Genomic DNA, 21,331 nt, shown 5'->3' with positions numbered 1-21,331 from the left:
GCCCCCCCAGGGACCCCCTGACATATGTAATCTTAATGCCCCCTGTCTCCCATTTACAACCTGGGGTCATCCCTTACCTTATTTATTATTATTATTATTATTATTATTATTATTGTTTATGGTAGGGACATAGTAAGATTGTGAAAACAGGTTTGTGGGGCAGATACTCAGAAACTGTTGACTCATATCTTCCAGTCAATTGTCCAGAGCTGCTGCACTTGTGCTAAATCTTTGTCAAATTAAAAATATTCACTGAATTTCAAATACACAAGCATTTTATCGATACAATTATGATTCACCGACTGCAATGAAAATTCCCTGACTGCAACAGAAATGAGTGATACAGATAAACGAAGGGTTAAAAATAGCACATTGAACCCATGGCGGGTGAGGAGGTAGGAGATGGGAGGGCGTAGCTTACAAAAGGCAGGTGGACAGAAGGATGTGTTCATGGGCCATGAAGCAATCTCAGAAGCATAGCTCTCTTTAAGCAAATGAACATGACCCTAAGATCGTTATTTGAGCAATAATGGATTCACTGAACATTCAGAAGATAGTAAAAATGCTGGTTTTGAAGACAATCACAGAAACCCTCTGGGGCTGTTCAATAGATAAGAAATAAGGAGGAGATTCAGAAGTGTTACAAAAGGCACATTTCAAAGTTCTAGCAGAATGGTATCTGGTTTTTTAAAAGACTCTACCGTTACTCACTTGCTAATGAAGTCATTGAATTCTGCTGACCATATCTCAGGCTGCCTTAGTTTGGGGGGTGGATTCCTGGAAAAAGAAGAATCAAAGTTGGATTATGCACATTGGTCAGTCAGCGCAAAATCAGAGCTGGACAGACGACAGCACAAGTGTGATCAGAGGTTCTGTCAGCCATAATCAAGCATGACCACAATTTCCCGATTCAAAGACAGATAATTAGTTATTAATCATTTTTCATATAAAATGACAGCTTCCTTGTTTCTCGGAAAGCGCTTAATATAGGACTCAATTTTTCTGATAATTTTTTTTCTTTTAAGGAACCTTTTTGCTTTTACCTGAGTGCCCTAGGGGGAAACATCAATACTTGGCAAAACAGAAACAGCGAAAACTGGGGAATGAATGAATGAATGTATGTATGTATGTATGTATGTATGTATTTTACTTTGAATCCTGCAGAAGCGTCTGAGGAATATCCAGGGTATAGAGGTGATCTGAAAGGTGTATCATTCAGAATACGAGGGAAACTAGCAGAAGGGACCCAGCAGAATGCTGTCAGGCATTGTTCTGTTGTTGCTGGAAACAAGGTTATGAAAGTAAGGAACTGGAAAATATGATTAGCTGGAAAGCTCTGAATGCCACTTAAAAGAGTGTGTTATTAGTTGCCTTTATTTTTAGGCCAAACAAATCTTGTTCTTCTTTGGCATGTTCATGAATACAAAGGCACATCCCTTGGAAATGAAGCTGATCTAAGTCTGTAATCAAGCAGCATTGATCAACCATGATGGTTGAATTTGCTGAAATACTGCTTTCCACTAATCCTAACAGCTCTTTGTTTTCATTAGTGGGATGGAAACACTTTGTCTTCAGTTCTGCATTACTCCTTAAATAGCTTATAATGAAATTAGTGTACAGTTTGTAAAGGCTCATTAAAGAAAAGTGCAGCCACTCATCTACCCTAGATCACGCCTAGAGCTCATTGTACAATTCTCAGGACTATTTGAAGGTTGCTGATTTGCACATTAAAAGAAGTAATTCTCTTCCCCAGTAGTCTTGCTTTGTTTCTCGTCCTCCTGAAAATTTCCTTTCTAAGAGATTTATTGGCTTGCTTTGAGTATAACAAAATTTTGATGATTTTAGAACACTCAGAACAGGGTAGCTTTTCAAATCCCATATTTTTTTTTCTAATTATTTCTACAGTTAGTGTTCTAAGACCTTAATGCTAGAGATATACTGGTGGCAGAAGTAAGAAGAAATAAACAAGAGTTTCCAGAAGCACCTTGCTCACAGGTCCAAGAAACATCAATGGGGTCATTCCTTGTCCATTTGGCATCATCACCAAGAATAACAACGCCCCACTAACTCTGGTATTTTAAGCCATAATTAAAATGGCTCAGGGAGTACATTCAGCTTACAGACAGAGTGACAGTAGGAGTTAGGAAACGTAGATTTTTTTCTGTTTTCCTCAAATTTAATGCAATGTCTTAGACCTGATATAGGGCAGGTTTTCTGTTCTTCTTTGTAATCATATTTCCCCACTTAACAAATAAGCAGCATTTTTACAAATAACTAGACCTGAGATAGACATCGAAATTGTTATGTAAAGGATGATAAAAGCATAATTCAGAACATATATATCAGACAGGAAGTTCAAACAAAAGATGAAAAATACATTCAAATTCTTTGGTCATCTAACTAATTTAAATACATGCTAAATATTCCAAATGGACCCATTTAGACATGAATACAATATATTGGCATTATTTCTTCAGGACTGGAGAACTGTCCCCCAGGGCTTTGTTTATGATTCTATGTACTATAGGCACTAGGATGACAAAATTTGTTTAATAAAACTATATAACTTACCACCCTACCACTGCCCTGGACCCCGTCACCCCAGGCCCTGGGGGTGCATTCCACTGGGACTATGGTCCCAGGCACGATCCTTTAGACAGTCCTCAGAAGAGAGCACATGAATCATAAAAATAGGCAGTCTTTTCACATCAGTTTTCTGAAATATTTAGGAACTAACCAAAACATCTATAAATTAGTATTTAATTAGTAACAGGATAGACAGGGCAAAGTTTGTCAATATACACACTGAAGGGGAAGAGTCTACACAGATAGGAAACTGCTTTCATGGCTCCAAAGAGATTATTCTAAGTTTACTGTTTTATATGAATATGTTCAAATACTAACATATTTAAAGCCATTGCTATTGTATCGGTAAATTTTGTGTGTAATTTTCTTAATAATATCATTTTAAACCTCCAAAGAGAAGTCTTAGCAAGTAGTAGAAAAAAATCATGGGATTGATAGAGTGAAGCAAAGTCAATCACGGAGGCACCGACTATGGCCCAGGGCCTTACTGACAAATTTGGGAGTGGATAAAGAGTGGGAGGAACTGCTGCTCTTAGAGCTCAAATCCTTGCAAAAGGAAGACACACTGAGCATCAAGAGAAAGCTGTTACTTAAACCAGGGAAATGAAGCCGCTGAATAAATATAGTGTCTCAGAGGAGGCAGAAAGATATTCCAGGCCACTGTGCTCCCATCTTGCTGACATATATTGAATATTTCCCTGATGAGCGCCCACTGGCTGGAGGAAGAAAGATGGGCCACAAACACTATGCTCCGTATTAGTCCTCTGACCTTGGTATTTTGAAGAGCGCTCTCATGGGATGCAGGTCGGCTAATGGAGGATCTCCGTCCCCTAGCTCGATGGCTGTGATCCCCAGGGACCATGTGTCACACCTGGCATCATAAGTGGTATCCAATTGCTGTTCACATGCAATCACCTAGCAGAAAATGAAAAAAAAAAAAAAAAAGGATGAAGTTTGTGACTTTAGCAAGTATTGTAGCAAAAGCAAGCATAAAAGTCCCAAGTTTTGTATTAAACATTCATGTGACAAATATTCACAGTTTTAGTCATAATAACCCCAACATGGAAACAACCCAAATGTCCATCAACTGGTGATGGATGAAGAAAAATTGTGTAAACTTAAAATGGAATATTATTCAGCCATCAAAAGGAACGGACTATTGATATAAGCTACAACATGCATAAACACGAAGAGAAAGAAGCCAGACACAAAGGCCACATATTGTATGATTCCATATACACAAACTGTCCAGAATAGGCAATTCCATAGACAAAAAGCTGATTAGAGTTTGCCTAGTGTAGGAAACTTGGGAAGAGATGGGGAGTGACTGTTAACGAGTAAGGGGTTTATTTTAGGGGGAAAGAAAATCCTCTAAAATTAGACCGTGATGATGGATGCACAACCCCGTGAACATACATCTAAAAATCATTAAATTGTACATATCAAATGAGTTAATTCTTTGGTATATGAATTATATCTCCATAAAGCTGTTAAAAATTAAAAAACACATTCATAATAAATTTTCTGTTCTGTTTTGTCTCTTTGTCTTCCTTAGTATAAAAATATATTTTGCCCCACCAATTTTTTTCGTTATTTAATGACTTCATACATGTGGTCTAGAAATATCTTGCCAAAGGCTGGGTGAATTTATGCTCCAATTTATCTAAGACATCCTTAGTTTATGCTTTCCTGGAGTTATTATAAACACCATACCCTTTTTCTCTGCAAAGTGTCATGGTTTGTAAAACTGATATGGTCACCTACCACAGTCACTATTTCCCTTGTCCCTTTCATCCAGACACACGCAGACTCTAGTCTGGGAAGGACAATTTTATGTAACCAATAAATGCTACCTCTGAACTAGAATTTAAATTAAAAATATCAAATAATTTCACTGTTCAACTGATAATTGAACAATCTTGCCTCTAAGGCCCTAAAAACACTGAGATAATTCTATACCATTAGTTATGGAGAATATATTAAATTTTATTTACCTTGCTGCTTTCTAATTCTAAGAGATTTGTCATTAATAATATAGAGCTGGTACATATGCCATGCCTTCACAAGCTAGAGAGCTGTTTATTCAAAATATATATACTTCAACAGTTATAGATAAGCGGAAATTTATTGAAATACTGCCAATCATTCGTAAGTTGGCAAATGTTTATTGCAGAAAAATAAGTATAATATGCACAAAATCTGGAACATACACATATTTAAATAATAGCTTGAAAAGACCACAGTGAACCTTTCTTCTTTAGGTAACATCCACTGGTTTGTTAAGCAGAAAAGCACTTTCAAACCCAGTTTGTGCTATTAGAGGCTTACTAATAAATAATGACTTATCAGTAAAATGACAGTCTGGTAATTGCATATTAAGGAGTGTCAATTTTAATTATTAACTCACTTAATACTATGGTAATTAAATTTTAGGTAGATAAAAATACTTTCTTTTACTCAGAGACTGGTTCCAAGATCTACTAATCAAAATTGCTTTTTTAATAAAAGCAAACTTAAACACGTAACAATGGCTTTGTTACTCTAACACGGAAAATATAAAGCTAGGCTATTAATTATTTAATATTAATCAAGTAATAACACAATTATTACATATTATAGTACTTATATTATTAATAAACATAAATAAGCTGCACTGTTTAATATTATCCCTGTATTTTATTAATTTCTCACATTTAAATTTTTTCCATAAGCTTTTAAAATGCTAGTAATATATCAGAACAAACTGAAGAAACTCTCGCTTGAGATTCTCTTATTCAATTTTGGTTTTGTTTATATGACTATACTTCCTATTTTTATTCCAAGAGTACACCCTGTTTAAAAGTTTTTGAATCCAGAGCACCTGGCTGGCTCAGTTGGTTAAGCATCTGCCTTTGTTCGGCTCAGGTCATGATCCCAGGGTCCTGGGATCCAGCCCCATGTAGGGCTCCCTGCTCAGAGGGGAGTAGGCCTCTCCGCTCCCTCTGCCTGCTGTTCCCATTTGTTCTCTCTCTCTCTAATAAATAAATGAAATCTTTAAAAAAAGTTTTTGAATCCATTGGAGTTTTTAAAAGATTCTTAAGATAATGTATCCTTTCTCTATGTTGTTTTATAATCCATTTACATTTCACTTTTTGCAAGTGCTAATTGAATTAGTATTAAAATAGAAGCAGCACACAAGAGTTTAATCCCCAAACACATTTCATTCTAAGATTTTGCAATATTAGTATAGTATTTGAACCACTCCCTCCTTTCACTCCCTGGAAAATGGTAAATAAATAGCAGAACCTTTCCCAGGGGTTGAAGAGAGATTTTCGAACATAAGTGTTCTTTACTGATAAACATAATTAAAAAGATTAAAGGCATTAACAGTGGCTGTGGAGAGAAGATGGGATTCTAAAAAAATTTTTCCTTCAGCAATTTTGGCAGTTTATCCACAACTTCCCAAAGGTAATGGCTTGAAAAGAGTCTGCTCAAGCTGAGCATTGCCCCCAAGCAGGACTGACTCAATGTAGGAACCTGTGATACAGGTTAATCAGCAAAAATCTGATCTTAAACAAAGGCTAGGGATTTTCATAATATTTCTACTATAATGTAAAACCAGAATCTAAATATCAATAATATAGATACATGCTGGGATTAAAAGCAAATTTACTAGAAAATTAAGGCTGCAAGCTGTGTCTCTTTACCTCATCTGATTCATTCATTCAAGCCTTCATTTATTCACATGCTCATTCACAGTCCATGTATTGAGCACCTCCCACGTTCCTTCTCACACATGCAAAAATTTTGCATAAAAACAACACAACTGACATTTTCTTCTAGTACCTTCCAAAACACATATGGAGATAGAGTATGCATGAAAAGGAAAGTCAGGAAAGATCAAATATTACATTTGCCCCTCCCAAAACTATCTGACCTCAGGAGCCATCCAAAATGGCGTTCCTACAGATGTATTCCGACGGTATCGAGTACTGGTGAGCTGTGCAGACACACCTGAAAGAAAGACACAAGACTTCAATTCTTGTATTAATTACTCATGCAAAGAGACTACAATCGCAACAAATTTGCTTACAAACTATTAAAATTCTGTTCCCTTAATGCTGCCATGGGACTTGAACTTCACATTAAAATATCCTAAGTCAGGATTTCATCATAGCCAAAATATAGAATGGTCCTCTAATTTTCTGTTTCTCATAACCAAATGTCTCCATCTTAAATGCCCCATTTCAAATTTTATTCCCCTATGCTGACAGTTAATCTGCTCCTGATCATACTAATCTCTATTTTTTGACCTTCTACATTTTTAACTGTCTGTATTACATACTTTGGCATATAATTGTTACTTGAATGATATGCCTCCTCCCCTCCCTCTTCCTTCCTCTGACCACTACCAAAGTCTGATGAATTCGAGAATATTTCTATGGTGGTATGCACATAGTAGGTTATTTGTGAATGTGAATAATATTATTTTCCATCACATGGAAACTTTGGACAAATCCCATCTGTCTAGAAGTTTCAAATTAACAGCATTTATTTAATCCAACAATACAAATACAATCAGTTCTTTCCTTTAGAGAGATTAAAGAAGGAAGGACTACAATGAAGAGGTGTAACCAAATATTTCAATCATGTCATCCCATAAATTACACCTGGTTAGTAACATATAATCATAATTGACCCTTACAAAAATTAAGAGTAAAGTCTGTCCTCGCATTTCACACTTCTGTTCCTCATGTAGGCAGACCTGGTTACCTCTAGCTGTCCAGTGCTCTTCCCTTGACCTGTTCTGAACTTGATGGGTTACACCCAAACCATGGGCTTCCACTCCCTGATATCCCTGTTTTGAAGATTTTATTTATTTTAGAGAGAGAGAGGGGAGCAGGGGGAGGGGCAGAGGGAGAGAATCTCCAGCAGACTCTGTGTTGAGCACAGAACCCAATGCAGGACTTGATCTTACTACCCTGAGATCATGACCTGAGCTGAAACCAAGAGTCGGACGCTTAACCAACTGAGTGACCCCTGATTGCCCTGTTTTGAGAAGTACCTCCCAGGTGTCACACTTATTTTAGGCTCCACCTATTTATAAGTCAAGTAGGACAAAGGCATTAAGTAAGATTTAAACTTGGATACATTTGATTCTTCCAAGTCGGCATTTGACATTTATCATGAAACTCAATGGCCATATCCAGCCAAAAAGGTATTTTGATGATGGAAATATGCTTAAATATTGGTGGAATATACTTGGGCAGAGGGGTATGTTTCAGCTCCACATTAAGTGCATCTCACAAAGACCTAACCTATTCCACCAAAGTATAAATCCTGTCCTAAACAGAATCTTCATCTATGGCTTTCAAGTTTTGCCTTTGAAAAAGTTAATTATTTGACAGAAAAAAAATATCCTCACTAAATAGTTTTCCAAATTCAAGGAAGATTTTCTAATTTGTGCTTGAAGATTATCCCTTAAATATTTTCTAACAGTAAATCTGAAGAAAGAGCATCATCACTTAATAGCACATTTCTCCAGAATACACCCTCTACCTCCACCTCTACTCCAGGCATCTCAACCTTCAGAAAAATTAAATTTAAATCTAAATATTTCATATTGTGTTTTTCCAGACATTAAAAGTAGACGTGATTAAGCTTAGATTTTATAATAGTATCAGAGTATTGTAATTTATTTATGTAAGTGGGAAAAGCAAATGGATTTTTTTAAAAGATTTTATTTATTTGAGAGAGAGAGCGCGTATGCGTGTGAGCATGAGTTGGGGGAGGGGGAGGGAGAGAGGGAGAGGGACAAGCAGACTCCCTGCTGAGCGTGGAGCCAGATACAGTCCAATCCCAGGACCCTGAGATCAGGACCAGAGCCGAAGTCAGAAGCTTAACCAACTAAGCCACCCAGATGACCCACAGGATGTTAAAATCAATTCAATTTAAAATTGATTCTAAATTTACTAAGATTTATTCTAAGGGTTTCTATTTATTTATTTAAATTTACATTATACCTGATCCTTGTTGAATGTTTTTGTCTCACTTTCATAAAGATAGTTGAGGAATTCAAATGTCATTTAACTGAAATGCAAAGGGAAAGGGGAAAAAAACCATAACCAAGTAATAAAAAAAATCAAAAGTTTTGCTCCGTGTAGGAAAATGACCTTTTAGAGTAATCATGTGATATTTTTATTCTCTTTTTGAATATGAAGAAAAGATTATGTCACTCGAGTTGACATTTCTTAGCAAGTAGTCATGTCCTGGTGCCTGAATTTATAACCATGGATCGTTGGGAAGGACCTTCCTGCCACACTCCACAGGAAATAAATATGCATGGAAAGATACTGGAAAAAAGTTTCTTAGGGTGTGATATGTGACCCAAGGTAGTCCATTCAGATTCTTTTTCTTGGAAATGTGAATCTCGAGTGGAGTGGACACTTGGGTTGGGGGATGGTAATTAGACCTGAGTCATCCCACGGCAGCGCTCTAAGGATGGGTCCAGGTGATGCTGCTCCTGAGAACCAGGGCTGCCATAGCCCTATTCTTAGGAGGCCAGATGGCCCAGCTTCTTTCTCCCTTGACTTTGTAAGCCTGTCACTGTTGTTTTCAGTATCCTTGCCTGAGTTGGTCAGAGTTAATTTCTGTTGCTTACAACCAAGGAACTCTAACTCTAACTAATACAAGACCCAAATGATTTTACAGATAAAGGAGCAAGTAAATAAGGGAAATAGTCAATAATAAGCTTACAAAGTCTAAGAGTCATTAGGTTTTATATTAATATAAGATTATAGTACATTTATATGTTACTACGAGATTAAGAATTTTCTAGGGGCAAACGTTTGGCCTCCAAACTCTTTAATCACACATCCCAAAGAGGAAGAAACTTCTGAGCAAGCATACTCAATAGAGATATAGCTCTAGATATTCTCCATATATTTACTACTATATTAATTAATGCATTCTGAAGCACATAAAGATAATTAAAAAGGATGAGATTAAATAATAACTGTATTATTACTATGTCATAATTAGATATGAAAATTTTTTTCTGCATCCCAATGATGCCTTGCATGCACCCCGGTATTGATGCTGCCTTCAAAGACCACTGGTCAGAATGTGGGGCTAATGAATTACAATGCTCTTGTGGTCTCAAATATCATTTAGTGGCTTCTGGGATCCTGCAGAGAGAATGTTTTACACCTGGTTCCCATATGTCAAAAAGACACTGTAAAACTATAAACTGTATGGAAACAAGAAAAATGTAGCCCAGAATATGAAGAAGGAAAAACAAAAAGTCACAAATAAGTGGAAAAGGAGCAATGCCACTAGGTAAAATAAGAAACCCTTGAGTCAGGGGCCCTGGGTGGCTCTGTCGGGTGAAGCGTCTGCCTTTAGTTCAGGTCATGATCCCAGGGTCCTGGAATAGAGCCCCACATCAGGCTCTCTGCTCAGCGGGGAGCCTGCTTCTCCCTCTCCCCCAGGACCCCCCCCCACTTAAATAAAATCTTTAAAAAAAAAAAAAAGAAAGAAAGAAACCCTTGAGTCTAAAAATCTGGATGATTTTCAGATTAAAAACAAGACACATACCCAACTATGAAAGAGTGACAGAAGAAGGCATTTGCCAAATTTCATGCGTGTGTTGAATGTTTCTCTGCAATTGTCCTTAAACCTCAACATCATTTTACCAATGCAACCAAATAGCTTTGGAGCTAGAAGGCAACTTAACGGTCATAAAGTCTAACGTGTTCATTTTCAGGTTAGTAAACTTCAGCTGGAGAGAAAAGTAAGTTTCCTGAGGACAAATGGCATTTTTATTTGATATGAATTCTCACAAGAAAAGTAGCTAAGGAGGTAGAAAAATGCAAAATTCTATTAAAAACAATTGCCATAAATTACTTTATAAGGCAACAGGAATCCAAATTATGAGTTCAGGAGCCTTAGAAAGTAAAGAAGATAGGGAAAATCATCCTGTCCAGAGAGGAAATAATGGAATAAGTCACCAAAATAAACAGTTATGTAAGCATCTCAAGGGAGAAGATGCTAAAAGGCTGGAAAATTCCAGGCAGAAAGTTGGGATAGTGAGAGGCTATTGGAAGGAACAGGAGGCCAGAGGGAGATCAGGGCTGAACAGAAAACAGGCTAGAGGAGAAAACAATAATCCGTTCAAAGTCAAAGCCATGGGAACATTAAGGAGGTGTATGATAATGACTCTGTAGCCCTTTGCTTTGATTATATTGGAACTATCATGCTTTTTGAGGTTCTTCCAATAAGGCTTCCTGGGCTGCTTGAAGGTTGTACAGCAACTCTGTTCTCTATTGCTTAAGTCCTGTTTCTAGGGAGAAAACTGTGTCAAGAGGTCTCTGAGGGCCTTAGGGAGTTAGAACAAACATTAAATATGTGGTTTCCTATGTGGTTCCAACAGACCAGACAACTTCAGGAAACTCGATTTGCTATAACCATACCGCAAAACCCCTGGCATCTAAAGAGGGCAAAGGGAAGAGCATGGGATTTTGTTGTTGTTGCTAAGAACAACATACCGCAGGAATGAGAACTGAAATTCTAAAAATACAGATTTTTTTCAACAAGATACCATCTAATATCCTCATTTTGTTGATGAAGTTAAGATAGTCTGATGATTAATCTGGACGTGGTACCCAGATATTTGGTCAAACATTACTCTGGATGTTTCTGTGAAGGTGTGTTTCGGACGAAATTAACTGTGACTGAAGCGGATTATGCTCCGTACTGTGGATAAGCCTCAGCCAGTAAGCGAAGGGCCTTCACAGAACAAAGACTGACCTCCACCGGGTAAGAAGGGCTTCTGCTGGCAGACCACCTTTGGACTCAAGCTGCAACTTTTCCCTCGGTCTTCAGCCTGCCAGCCTAACATTACATTTTGGAGTCACCAAGCCTCCATAGTCACATGAACCATTTCCTTAAAAGTCGGTCTCCTTCCCAGCCCCCAACCCCACCCACCACATCCTGTTAATTCTGTTTCTCTGGAGAACTCCGGCTGATACAGATTTTGGTACTGAGAATGGTTCTTAGAGGAGCAGAATCTTAAAGATGAGTTTTCTAAATTGGTTCTGCGGTTTCTGGAATTGGCTTTCTAATTTGGTTAGATCAGAGACATTAATGGTTCTATTTCCAGTGGTAAAGAACACTGACAGCCCATGGCATGATGTGGCAACAGAGGTACTCAAAATATCGGCACTGGAAACTTCTACTCAAACACTTACCAGAGACATGGTTCAGGGCAGTATCTTTGGACATTTTGTCAAACTAATGAATACAATGATAGTGGCTGGTTTCTACTAATGTCGCTGGACCAAGTGAGGGAGAAAAAAGGATGAGCTCAGGGACTCAAATTCCCAGCTCCAGTGCTGCACAAATTCCCAGCTCCAGGGAAATCTTCTGTGTCAGCCCTGAAGGAGACTCTTCTCTCCAGTAGATGCAGAGTTGAGATTACTGAGAGCCAAACCTAGAGTCTCTTTATTAAGGGTGTGGGATAATGGTGGAACATAAACTTGAATCGGGCTGAATTTGCTGATATGGACCCATTAAGCAGAGACTTTGCATTTAATATTGCAGCTTAGAAAGTCAGAAAGGGTTGGCTGGTTGGCTCAGACATGGACCAAAAAGTTGCCCTAGTAAATGAACTTGAAATACCAGAATTGTACTGGTTTATTCTAGAGGAAGAGATTCAAAGACTTAGGAACACCGGAATGTTAGAGTAGATTGCTCATTTCAAATCTATTCACCCAACAAGGGAGCATCCAGAAGACATGCTTTTCAACATACCTGTGAGAAACACATTTTTGAGGGGAGCCCCAGCATCCTTGAGAGCTCATTTATCACTCTTCCGTGTAGGCTAGAACTTACAACAGGAACTGCTGCCACTGAATTAGGAAAGCTAAGTGCAGTGGGAGTAATTGGATCACAGAGTGGCAGGGGCCAACTGGCGGACCTCAATGGCCAAGGGCAAGGTGGGCACAGTTATCATAATGGGCAGCAGAGACAAAGCAGTAATCAGAAGTCTCTGAATTGCAAGACCTATGGTGTTGCCTAGTTGATCTTGCTGTTATGAGAAGTGAAATAGATGGGGAGCCTTCTAAATTCTTACTTTAATCTGAATAAACAAAACAGTTCTAAGTTAAATGAACAAAAGTCTAACCTGAATCATCAAAACAGTCATGGCCCCTCCATCAATCCCAAAATTTGAGCTGATTTACAGACCCAGAACCTCCTGAATGAAGGGGAGGTCACCCCTTGAGAAAGGACCCCAGTATACTGCCAAAAATTTACACTGTTAAACTGCCTCCTAGCCTTCCCCAAAGGGACCAAGGGTCTTTTACCAAGGTGACCGTGCACTGGGGAAAAGGAAATAATCAGACTTTTCTGGGATTGTAGAGGCTAGTTCTGAATTAACACTAATTCCAGGAGACCCCAAATGTCACTGTGCTCCACCAGTCAGAGTAGGGACTTAACAGAGGTCAGGTGGGCAATGAGTTTCCTTTCAGATCCATCTCACAGTGGGCAGGCTTTTGTTTTGTCATTGTTAGTTTAGGAGACTGGGATAAATCAATGATTCTTCATGATTTTGGGGTCACAAACTACTTACTGAGTTTTGTGAAAGCTTTAATATTTTCTCATCAGGAAATTCATATTCACATAATGTTTTGCATATAAGGGATATCAAAAATGGTCTCCTGACATTCTCATATTTAATATACCAAATGACGTTCAAGGTTATCTCCAGCCTTAGCTTTCAGTGAGTCTATAAGATGACACAAGGTAAGTGATTCTGTGCAACCACTTCGCCTAGCCATACTAATGTGATTTTCCTTGGAAATCTGTCCTCTCTCCAGTCTACCTGGCCCTAGATCTTTCCCTTTTTTATTTTTTAAGATTTTATTTATTTGACAGAGACAGCCAGCGAGAGAGGGAACACATGTAGGGGGAGTGGGAGAGGAAGAAGCAGGCTCCCAGCGGAGAAGCCTGATGCGGGGCTCAATCCCAGAACGCCGGGATCACGCCCTGAGCCGAAGGCAGACGCTTAGGGATCACGCCCTGAGCCGAAGGCAGACGCTTAATGACTGCACCACCCATGCACCCCTCCCTTTTTTAAATATTCAGCTCATACCTTGTAATGGAGATTGTGTAGTGCTTTCTCTAAAGACATCAAGATCACACTGCTCCCTGCACTCTCCTTGACTTTGAACAGAGGAACTATGCACCTCGAGCTGTATGTGTCATTTGATTATGCATGAGTCATTTGATTATGTATGACTTTGTACGTGTGCACATATGTATAGGACTGGACCTCAGTTAAAGAGCTGAGTACAGCTGACCCTTGAACAATGTGGGGCCTAAGAGTGCCAACCGCCCACACACAGTCAAAAACATGCACATAACTTTTGACTCTCCAAAAACTTAACTACTAGGTAGCCTGCTGTTGACTGGAAAACTTACCGATAACATAAACAGTTAATTACCACACATTTTGTATGTTGTATATTATGTACTGTATTCGTACAACAGAGTAAGCTAGAGAAAAGAGGATGTTATTAAGAAAACCACAAGGGTGCCTGGGTGGCTCAGTTGGTTAAGTGACTGACTCTCGGTCTCTGCTCAGGTCATGATCTCGGGGTCCTAGGACTGAGCCATGCGTCAGCTCTGTGCTAAGCGTGGAGCTTCCTGGGAATTATCTCTCTCCCTCTCCCTCTGCTCTTCCTGCTTATGCTCTCTCTCTCAAATAAAAAGACTGAATCTTTTTTTTTAAAAAAAGAAGATCATAAACCACAGAAAATAACACTTACATTACTGTGCTGTATTAAAAATAACCTGTGTATAAGTGGATCTGCACAGTTCAAACCTGTGCTGTTCAAGGGCCAACTGGATACAGAATATTCCTCATTTATGGTGCACCATCATCACTGATCTCTTATTTTTTCATTACCTTTCATTCCCAATCACCTCTCCCATTGTTCTGTCTTCTGCTCCCCCACAAAAATCTTCTTTTTGCTTAAAACTTTTCCGGAATTGAAATTTTAGAGCTGCAGACTAAGATCATATCATTTTTGTCCAAAACACTTACTTTGTAATAAGAACAACTGTGGGCGCCTGTGTGGCTCAGTCAGTTAAGCAACAGACTCTTGATTTCTGCTCAGGTCATAATTTCAGGGTTGTGAGGTCAAGCCCAGTGTCAGTCTCCACGCCCAGCTTAAGATTCTCCTTCTCCTGCTCCCCTCTGCCTCTCACCATAAAAAAGAAAAAAAGAAGGAAGGAAGGAAGGAAGAAAGAAATGGGAGAAGGCAGAGAAGGAGGGAGGAAGAAAGAAGAAAGAAAGAAAAAGAAAGAAAGAAAGGCTGAGGGAGCAAAAAAGTGATTCTTAAAAAATATAAGTCCTCTTCGATTCACCTGAAGTCACCATTCCACGGAGAGGCATACTTGGTATTTCTTAAGGCTTCTACAGCTGCATTGAGGTAATTAGTTTGTTTTGATGTTGGGTAAATCCCTAGATAAAAAGTTTTCTTTTCTCTGTTACCAAATAAAAACTCTTTCAAAACATCTGAAATCCATTCTTGACTTCATAATAGAATTTTTAGGTATACTTCATGTAATTTAATTTCAACAATTAAAAACTAAAATTTTGACCAACTCTCAGAGCAGCACGCGTCATTAAGAAAACATATTATCTAGAATATTTTGAAAATATCTTCGTCTTTCCTTGTCCATGACCCTCTTAAAAAAAATCTTTCTTTATTCACAGCTACTTGCAAAATGGGATGGCTCAGGTAGGCTTGCTTATACCAAGTCAGCTCATTCCCGGTCCTGGCTAACTGAATGAAGGAGGATATCTGACCCAGCTTGTCCACCTGAGCTCCTTCTCCTCCTCCAAATTCCTTTATCCTTGAGGTGCTAAAAATCCAGGCCAGGTTAGCTATTGGCACTGGATCCACAGATCATATAGGCTGAGAAGGCCGAGACTGCTATTTTGAATAGCCTTGATGGGCAACATGAAAACTCCGGAGGCTGGTCTGTGGATAACAGAGAGAACAGAGAGGAGAAATTTGGTTTCTCCAGGGAGAGAGCAAGAGGCAGCAAGTGGTTGTGGTTCTTGCCTCCCATTCTTCTGCTGGTTCCAGTCCTCTGCGTCCTGTTCTTCCTGTCTAGGAGATTGCCCTTTGTGTTTTACTTTTTTGGAGCTAGTTTGGTTTTCCTGTCCTTAAAACTAAAAGACAGTTGACTGAGACATACAACATTATCTGTAATGTTAAATAACTTACTTCAACTTTGGAAAATGTTCAGTTTAGAATATGTAAGCCTATAGGTTCAGCTAGAACCACAAAGCTATAAAAGAAACAGTTCATTTATTCAAGGTTCTGTTGTAAATAATGAAGGAATTACAAATGTCTTTTCTTTCAAATAAAGGTCACCTCCCCAAAGTACAAAAATAAATTCTAGCTGAGTGAAATATTAGTTTTTTTTGTATAGGTAAGAAAATTCTAAAGCTCTGCCAACGTTTAAAAATGGTTCTTCCTCCTAATTTTTTTCCATTATTTCATTCTATAAAGCACTAAGTCTCAAATTTTCAAGATTCATAACACCTAACCACCAACATACACACATCTATATACATATATATCATATCTTTGGACATGTATAGAAACATCTTTCTACTTCCATGCTAAATCTCCAACTCTAGTCCATAGTTTAAAAAGTTTTTTGATATAATTTCAACCTTAGAGAAAAGTTGGCAAGGGAGGTACAGATAACATTTTTCCTTCACCATTGAAAAGTAAGTAGGCCACAGGATGCCCCTTCACCCCCAGACTTTAGTGTGTGATGGCTACAAACAAGGACATTCCCCTGCATACCAACTGTACAACTAACAAGGTCAGAAGATTAACACTGATACATTTCAAAATCCATCAGTTGTTCCAGATGTATCTGTCCTTACAACAAAACGATCCAATCCAGGATCATGCGTTGAATTTTGCTGTCATGTCTTTTAAGCCTCCTTCTATCTGGAGGAGTTCTTTCATCTTTCCTTCAATTTTATGACCATGACATTTCGTAGAATGTTCCTGAATTGGGATTTGTCAAATATTCCCTCACAATATATTTTTGATGGCAGTATCATGGAAGTGATACTGAGGGCATCCCACTGCGTCCTACTAGATGGTGTGTGATTTTCACTTGTCTCATTACTGGTTGTGCTCACTTTGGTCAGCTGATTAAGTTTTGTCTGTCAGGCTTCTGTCCTGTAAAGTTTTTTTCTTTCTTTTTTCTTTTTCTTTTTTTTTTTTTTTAAGATTTTATTTATTTATTGGACGGAAAGAGAGAGAGCACAAGCAGGGGGAGCAGCAGACATGGGCCTGGATCCCAGGACCCTGGGATCATGACCTGAGCCGAAGACAAACGCTTAACTGACTGAGCCACCCAGGTGCCCCTCCCGTACAGTTTCTGTTTTTCTTTTGTAATTATGTATTTTATGAAGTATTTTGAACAAATATCCTATTTCTAATAATAACTTAACACACTAGTTTAGGATCCACTGAAGTTTTGGGGTGAATTAATTTTTACTATGATGATTGCTAAATGATAATTTAAAAAGTTTCATTATTCCTTCTGTATTTATTAGTTGGCATTCTTCTGCAAAGAAAAGCTTTCGCTTCTTTCCATTCATTTATTTATATATTTGTAAGTATGCAAGTATGGATTAATAGATTTCTATCTTGTTCAATGGATTACCATCATTACTATCATTATTATCATTATTTTGATGCTCAAATTTTCCCAGATTTGCTCAATGAGAATTCCTTTAATTTGGCTTCTGTGTCCTTTTGACATGTCTCCATTATTCTTTTAATATTTCCTTCCTTTTTGGCACATTAAGTTCCAGGTTCATCTTGTAGCCAATAAAAATCAGCATTTCTCCAAGAATCTTGGCTTCCTCTTAGTTGAGAATTATATTTAAAAACCAAGAGCTAGGTGCTTGATGGGCTTGCTCTTAGGGCATCAATGTTTGCTGGTCCTCTCAGTGGAAATGGCTAAGTAACATGTACACACACACACACACACACACACACACACACTCTACTTGCACATTCCATTATATTTATTTTTATATTTGTCTCTATATATTGAAAACCATGAGTTCACACTGATACCTCTGATTCCAAGGTACCACCCCTGGGGGTTCAGTTTTCTTCCTTTCCATATTTGTAATTCTTTTCTCTAACATTAAGAAAACTGGCTCCCCTTATTCTCATTATATTCCTGATGGCATTAATGCCCCTTTAGGTAACAATCTCTTGTCTCCATCTTGACCCCTACACAGATGTCCTTCCTACCTAGCTCAGACTCTGACAACCTGATGTGGGGTCATCATCATCTCCCTAGACAGATGCTCTCCTTGTCCCACTCGGGGACTCAACAGTCCATGCCAAGCACCACTACCACCACCATCCCAGCATGGATGCCTTTCTTGCCCCCTTCAGGCCCAAAACACATGCTGAGCCACACCCCGTACGCCTGTGTCTGCTCCCTGCCCACCCCCCACCCCGCCAAAGGCTTTTATTCTGAATTATTTGGGAAGAAAGGAAGGAATGAAAGGAACTTCACAGTTTTTAAGTTCAGGTATGGCTGCCTCACTTGATGCTAAAAGTGGGTTATTAATAAATAAATCACAACTTCTCTTTGACCTACATTACTCATCGGGGATTTGGTCTAAAATTGGGCATGTGGGTAATAAGAGATTTAAAGCCATAAAATATTCTGTCATAAGAACAATGACTAAATAAATCACGAAAAGTACATTCTGTACTTCTGTATTGAAATGTTAACTATCCTATTAGAAATTAAGTTCCCCAGAGAGAAATCCATAGAAATGAGAACTGAGAACTGCCCTTCAAATTTAGTCTCTCTTTCATTTTCCAGTTCACATAAGGACTGCTTTTCCAGACATTAGTCGATTTGCCTAAAGGGGTTTACCTCCTGGGAGATCATATTATTTATTGATTGATTACATACCAGTGACTGCTAATGTATTTCATTAACAACGTTCACAAGCTCCCTTGTCTTTTTATGTTCTGAGGTGTCCGGGGGATTTCTATAAAAACATATGCATTTAACAACAACAACAAAAAGGTTTTTTTAAAGGCTGTATTCATAACTAGCATTAGCAAATTGAATCTTATTTTTAATATAATTAAGTAGCTTGATACTTAAAATAATACCAAATTTATTCTAGCAAAGGGCTACTTTTTATTTTTGAAATGGAAAGAAGCTATTTGGGGAACTCATATTTTCAGTATTTAGCAACTACTTTTAAAAATACTTAGTTACTATTTATCAACTACCTACTAAGTGTATAACACTGAGCTAGGGTGAGAATACTATTTCATGATAATGGTAAGGGAGAGAGAGAGAGAGAGCACAGCAGGGAGAGCAACAGAGGGAAAGGGAGAAGCAGGCTGCCCACAGAGCAGGGAGCCCGATGTGGGGCTCGATCCCAGGACCCTGGGATCACGACCTGAGCCGAAGGCAGATGCTTAACCGACTGAGCCACCCAGGTGTCCCAATGGCTCAAATTTTTCAAATGATAAAGTGTCAATAATTAGACCAAGTACTTTGCATGTATCATGCCATTTATTCTTCACAGCAATCAACCATCTGAGGAAGAGACTATTCTTTTTCCTACTTGTAGGTGAGCATTTTGATGTCCTATGGAAAATCCTGCCTCTCATTCATTCATTCATCTGGGAGTATTTATTGAGCACTTTCAAGGTGTCGGTACCGTGGTTGGCTCTAGGGACGAAGTGTTAGACCGGACAGACACCATGTCACCATGAAGCTTATAGCTTAGCAGGGAAGGTAGTTAAATTAAACATATGATTACAATCAAGTGTGACAACTGATTGGCTAAACAGAGCATGGGGGCTGGGGAGGTACTCAGCCAGGCACACAGAAGGTAGCTGGGTGTAGGGGTGAAGAGAAGTTTCTATGCAGGGAAAGCATCGTGTCTGTAACTGGTCACAAAATTTAATAACACTATACTAAGATACACCGAGAAACTGTAGTTTCTCCCATTTGCCTCTGCTATGGCCTCTCTTTATGCCCCTACCTGCCGGCGGGGAGGGTAGCAAACCTTAGTCAGATCTAATAAACCCATAAAGTCCTTTCAGATAGAGTCCAGTCTCTCTTGGATACAAGTGCCTGCTCCATCTCTCAGATGGCATCCCTTCTCCTTCCTCCCTCCTGAAGACGGGATTGTGTGTACAAGATGAGGGATGGCTTATAAGACCCTACAGCAGGGAGAAGAGGGTCCTTGGGTGTGGTGGGTCTCTAGCTGCTGAGGCCCAGTGCCCATGTGTCTGCCTGGCTGCCAGGCACCCTACCGGCCTCCCACGCTGGGTGCCAGCGTTAGCGGAGCATGCCGCCCAGTCTCCTCATGCAGGCAGGGCTCCCTGTAGTTCCTCTGGGCAGACTCGGGCTCATGCGGGCTTCAGCTGGAGCTGAGAACACTCTGAAGTCTGCCTGTGACTCCTATTCAGAACTGGCCTGGCTGGTCTGCCCTGCCCCTCACTGCCCATACTGAGCAACCTTTCTAGGAACTTGCCTGATTCTCAGTAACTTTGGGGGCTTCTGGACACTAAGGGAAGGGTTTGGGGGCGCTCGAGTTGAGTACTTCTACTGAATCACTTTACACGTCCAGGTGTAAACAAGGACATGGCTCGCTCCAGTCTGCAGCGATGGCCTCTCTGGAACATGAACGGCAATCGTAGGGAGTGTATGGGTGAGAGCTTCTTCCTGCCCTCGCTGTCAGTTTCACTTTTGTAAAGCTCATCTCACTCTCCTGCCTCTTTCTCGGCTGCATCTTTCCATAATCTCCCTAGAATTTGGAAAGGTTTTGCTCTTCTTCCTGTTCTCTCTTGTGTGAAACCCTCTGGTGTATCCCTGGAAATTTCCTCTCTGTATGCTAAAGAGAAGGTAAATCAATTTAGACAGACCTTTCTCAAGAGATAGCCTGGGTCTTGCGACCCAAAGAATCATAAGGCAAAGGCTTACACAAGGGCTTACACAAAGGCTTACACAACTGGAAGCCGTTGACCAGAATACTGAGCAAGACTGCCAGGACCAGCTATGCTCTCCGAAAGGGTCCCCCTAGCTGCAGTGTGGAGAACAGACTGGAAGGAAGGGAGGGAGACTAAATGCAGGGGCTTCAGGGAAGCAGAAGTGCAGGAGGTCAGGTCGGAGATGACGGCCAGGAGGAGGGAGAAGCCGGAGAGATGGAGTTTGGGGATTCGTGTAATAGAGAGACTGGAGCTTTGGGACTAGTTGTAGATGTGGGAGGCAAAGACAAAGGAAGACTCGGGACGGGCCTAAGATTTCTGACTTAAGCAACAAAACAGGACCGTGACTTGTTCCAAGACAAGAAACTCTTCATAGGAAGCAGATTTCTGGGGATGGCTGAGGTGGTGAAATTCCATTTGGACATTTTGAGGAACTGGTAGCCATCGGGGCACAGTCCTTCGGAAGCCAATAATGAGCTTCTATTGATCTTGTGAGGTGAGAAATGCAAATAAAATGTATTCTAAAACACTTCACTCCCAGCTTCAGCCATCCCTGCACATTTGATTTCAACATTAAATGAGGACATCAGGTTTCAGTCTAATGCTTCAGGCTGTGGCTTATCACATCTGACTCCTTCTGCCCTTGAGGAATTTCACTAGGCAGACACCTCCATCTC

The 21,331-nt window shown here is 39.5% G+C and overlaps 1 protein-coding gene across 7 annotated transcripts in view; it reads right to left on the bottom strand.

Moving 5' to 3' along the window:
- The window catches only part of MYO3A (myosin IIIA), a 236,746-nt gene that overhangs the window by 172,125 nt on the left and 43,290 nt on the right, over positions 1–21,331 (bottom strand). For all 7 annotated transcript variants that reach the window (XR_004620761.1, XR_004620760.1, XM_034643926.1 and 4 more), the window contains 3 exons: positions 6,503–6,579; positions 3,356–3,501; positions 712–777 (listed from right to left, as the gene is read on the bottom strand). Coding sequence is in view for 5 of the 7 variants with exons in the window: in XM_034643926.1 (XP_034499817.1) it covers positions 712–777; positions 3,356–3,501; positions 6,503–6,579 (289 nt within the window). In the remaining 2 variants the exon portion in view is untranslated. The remainder of the gene's footprint in view (positions 1–711; positions 778–3,355; positions 3,502–6,502; positions 6,580–21,331) is intronic.

Source organism: Ailuropoda melanoleuca, chromosome 15, assembly GCF_002007445.2.
Source record: "Ailuropoda melanoleuca isolate Jingjing chromosome 15, ASM200744v2, whole genome shotgun sequence".
In the NCBI taxonomy this organism is placed as follows: domain Eukaryota; kingdom Metazoa; phylum Chordata; class Mammalia; order Carnivora; family Ursidae; genus Ailuropoda; species Ailuropoda melanoleuca.
This window is presented reverse-complemented; position numbering and strand designations above follow the sequence as displayed.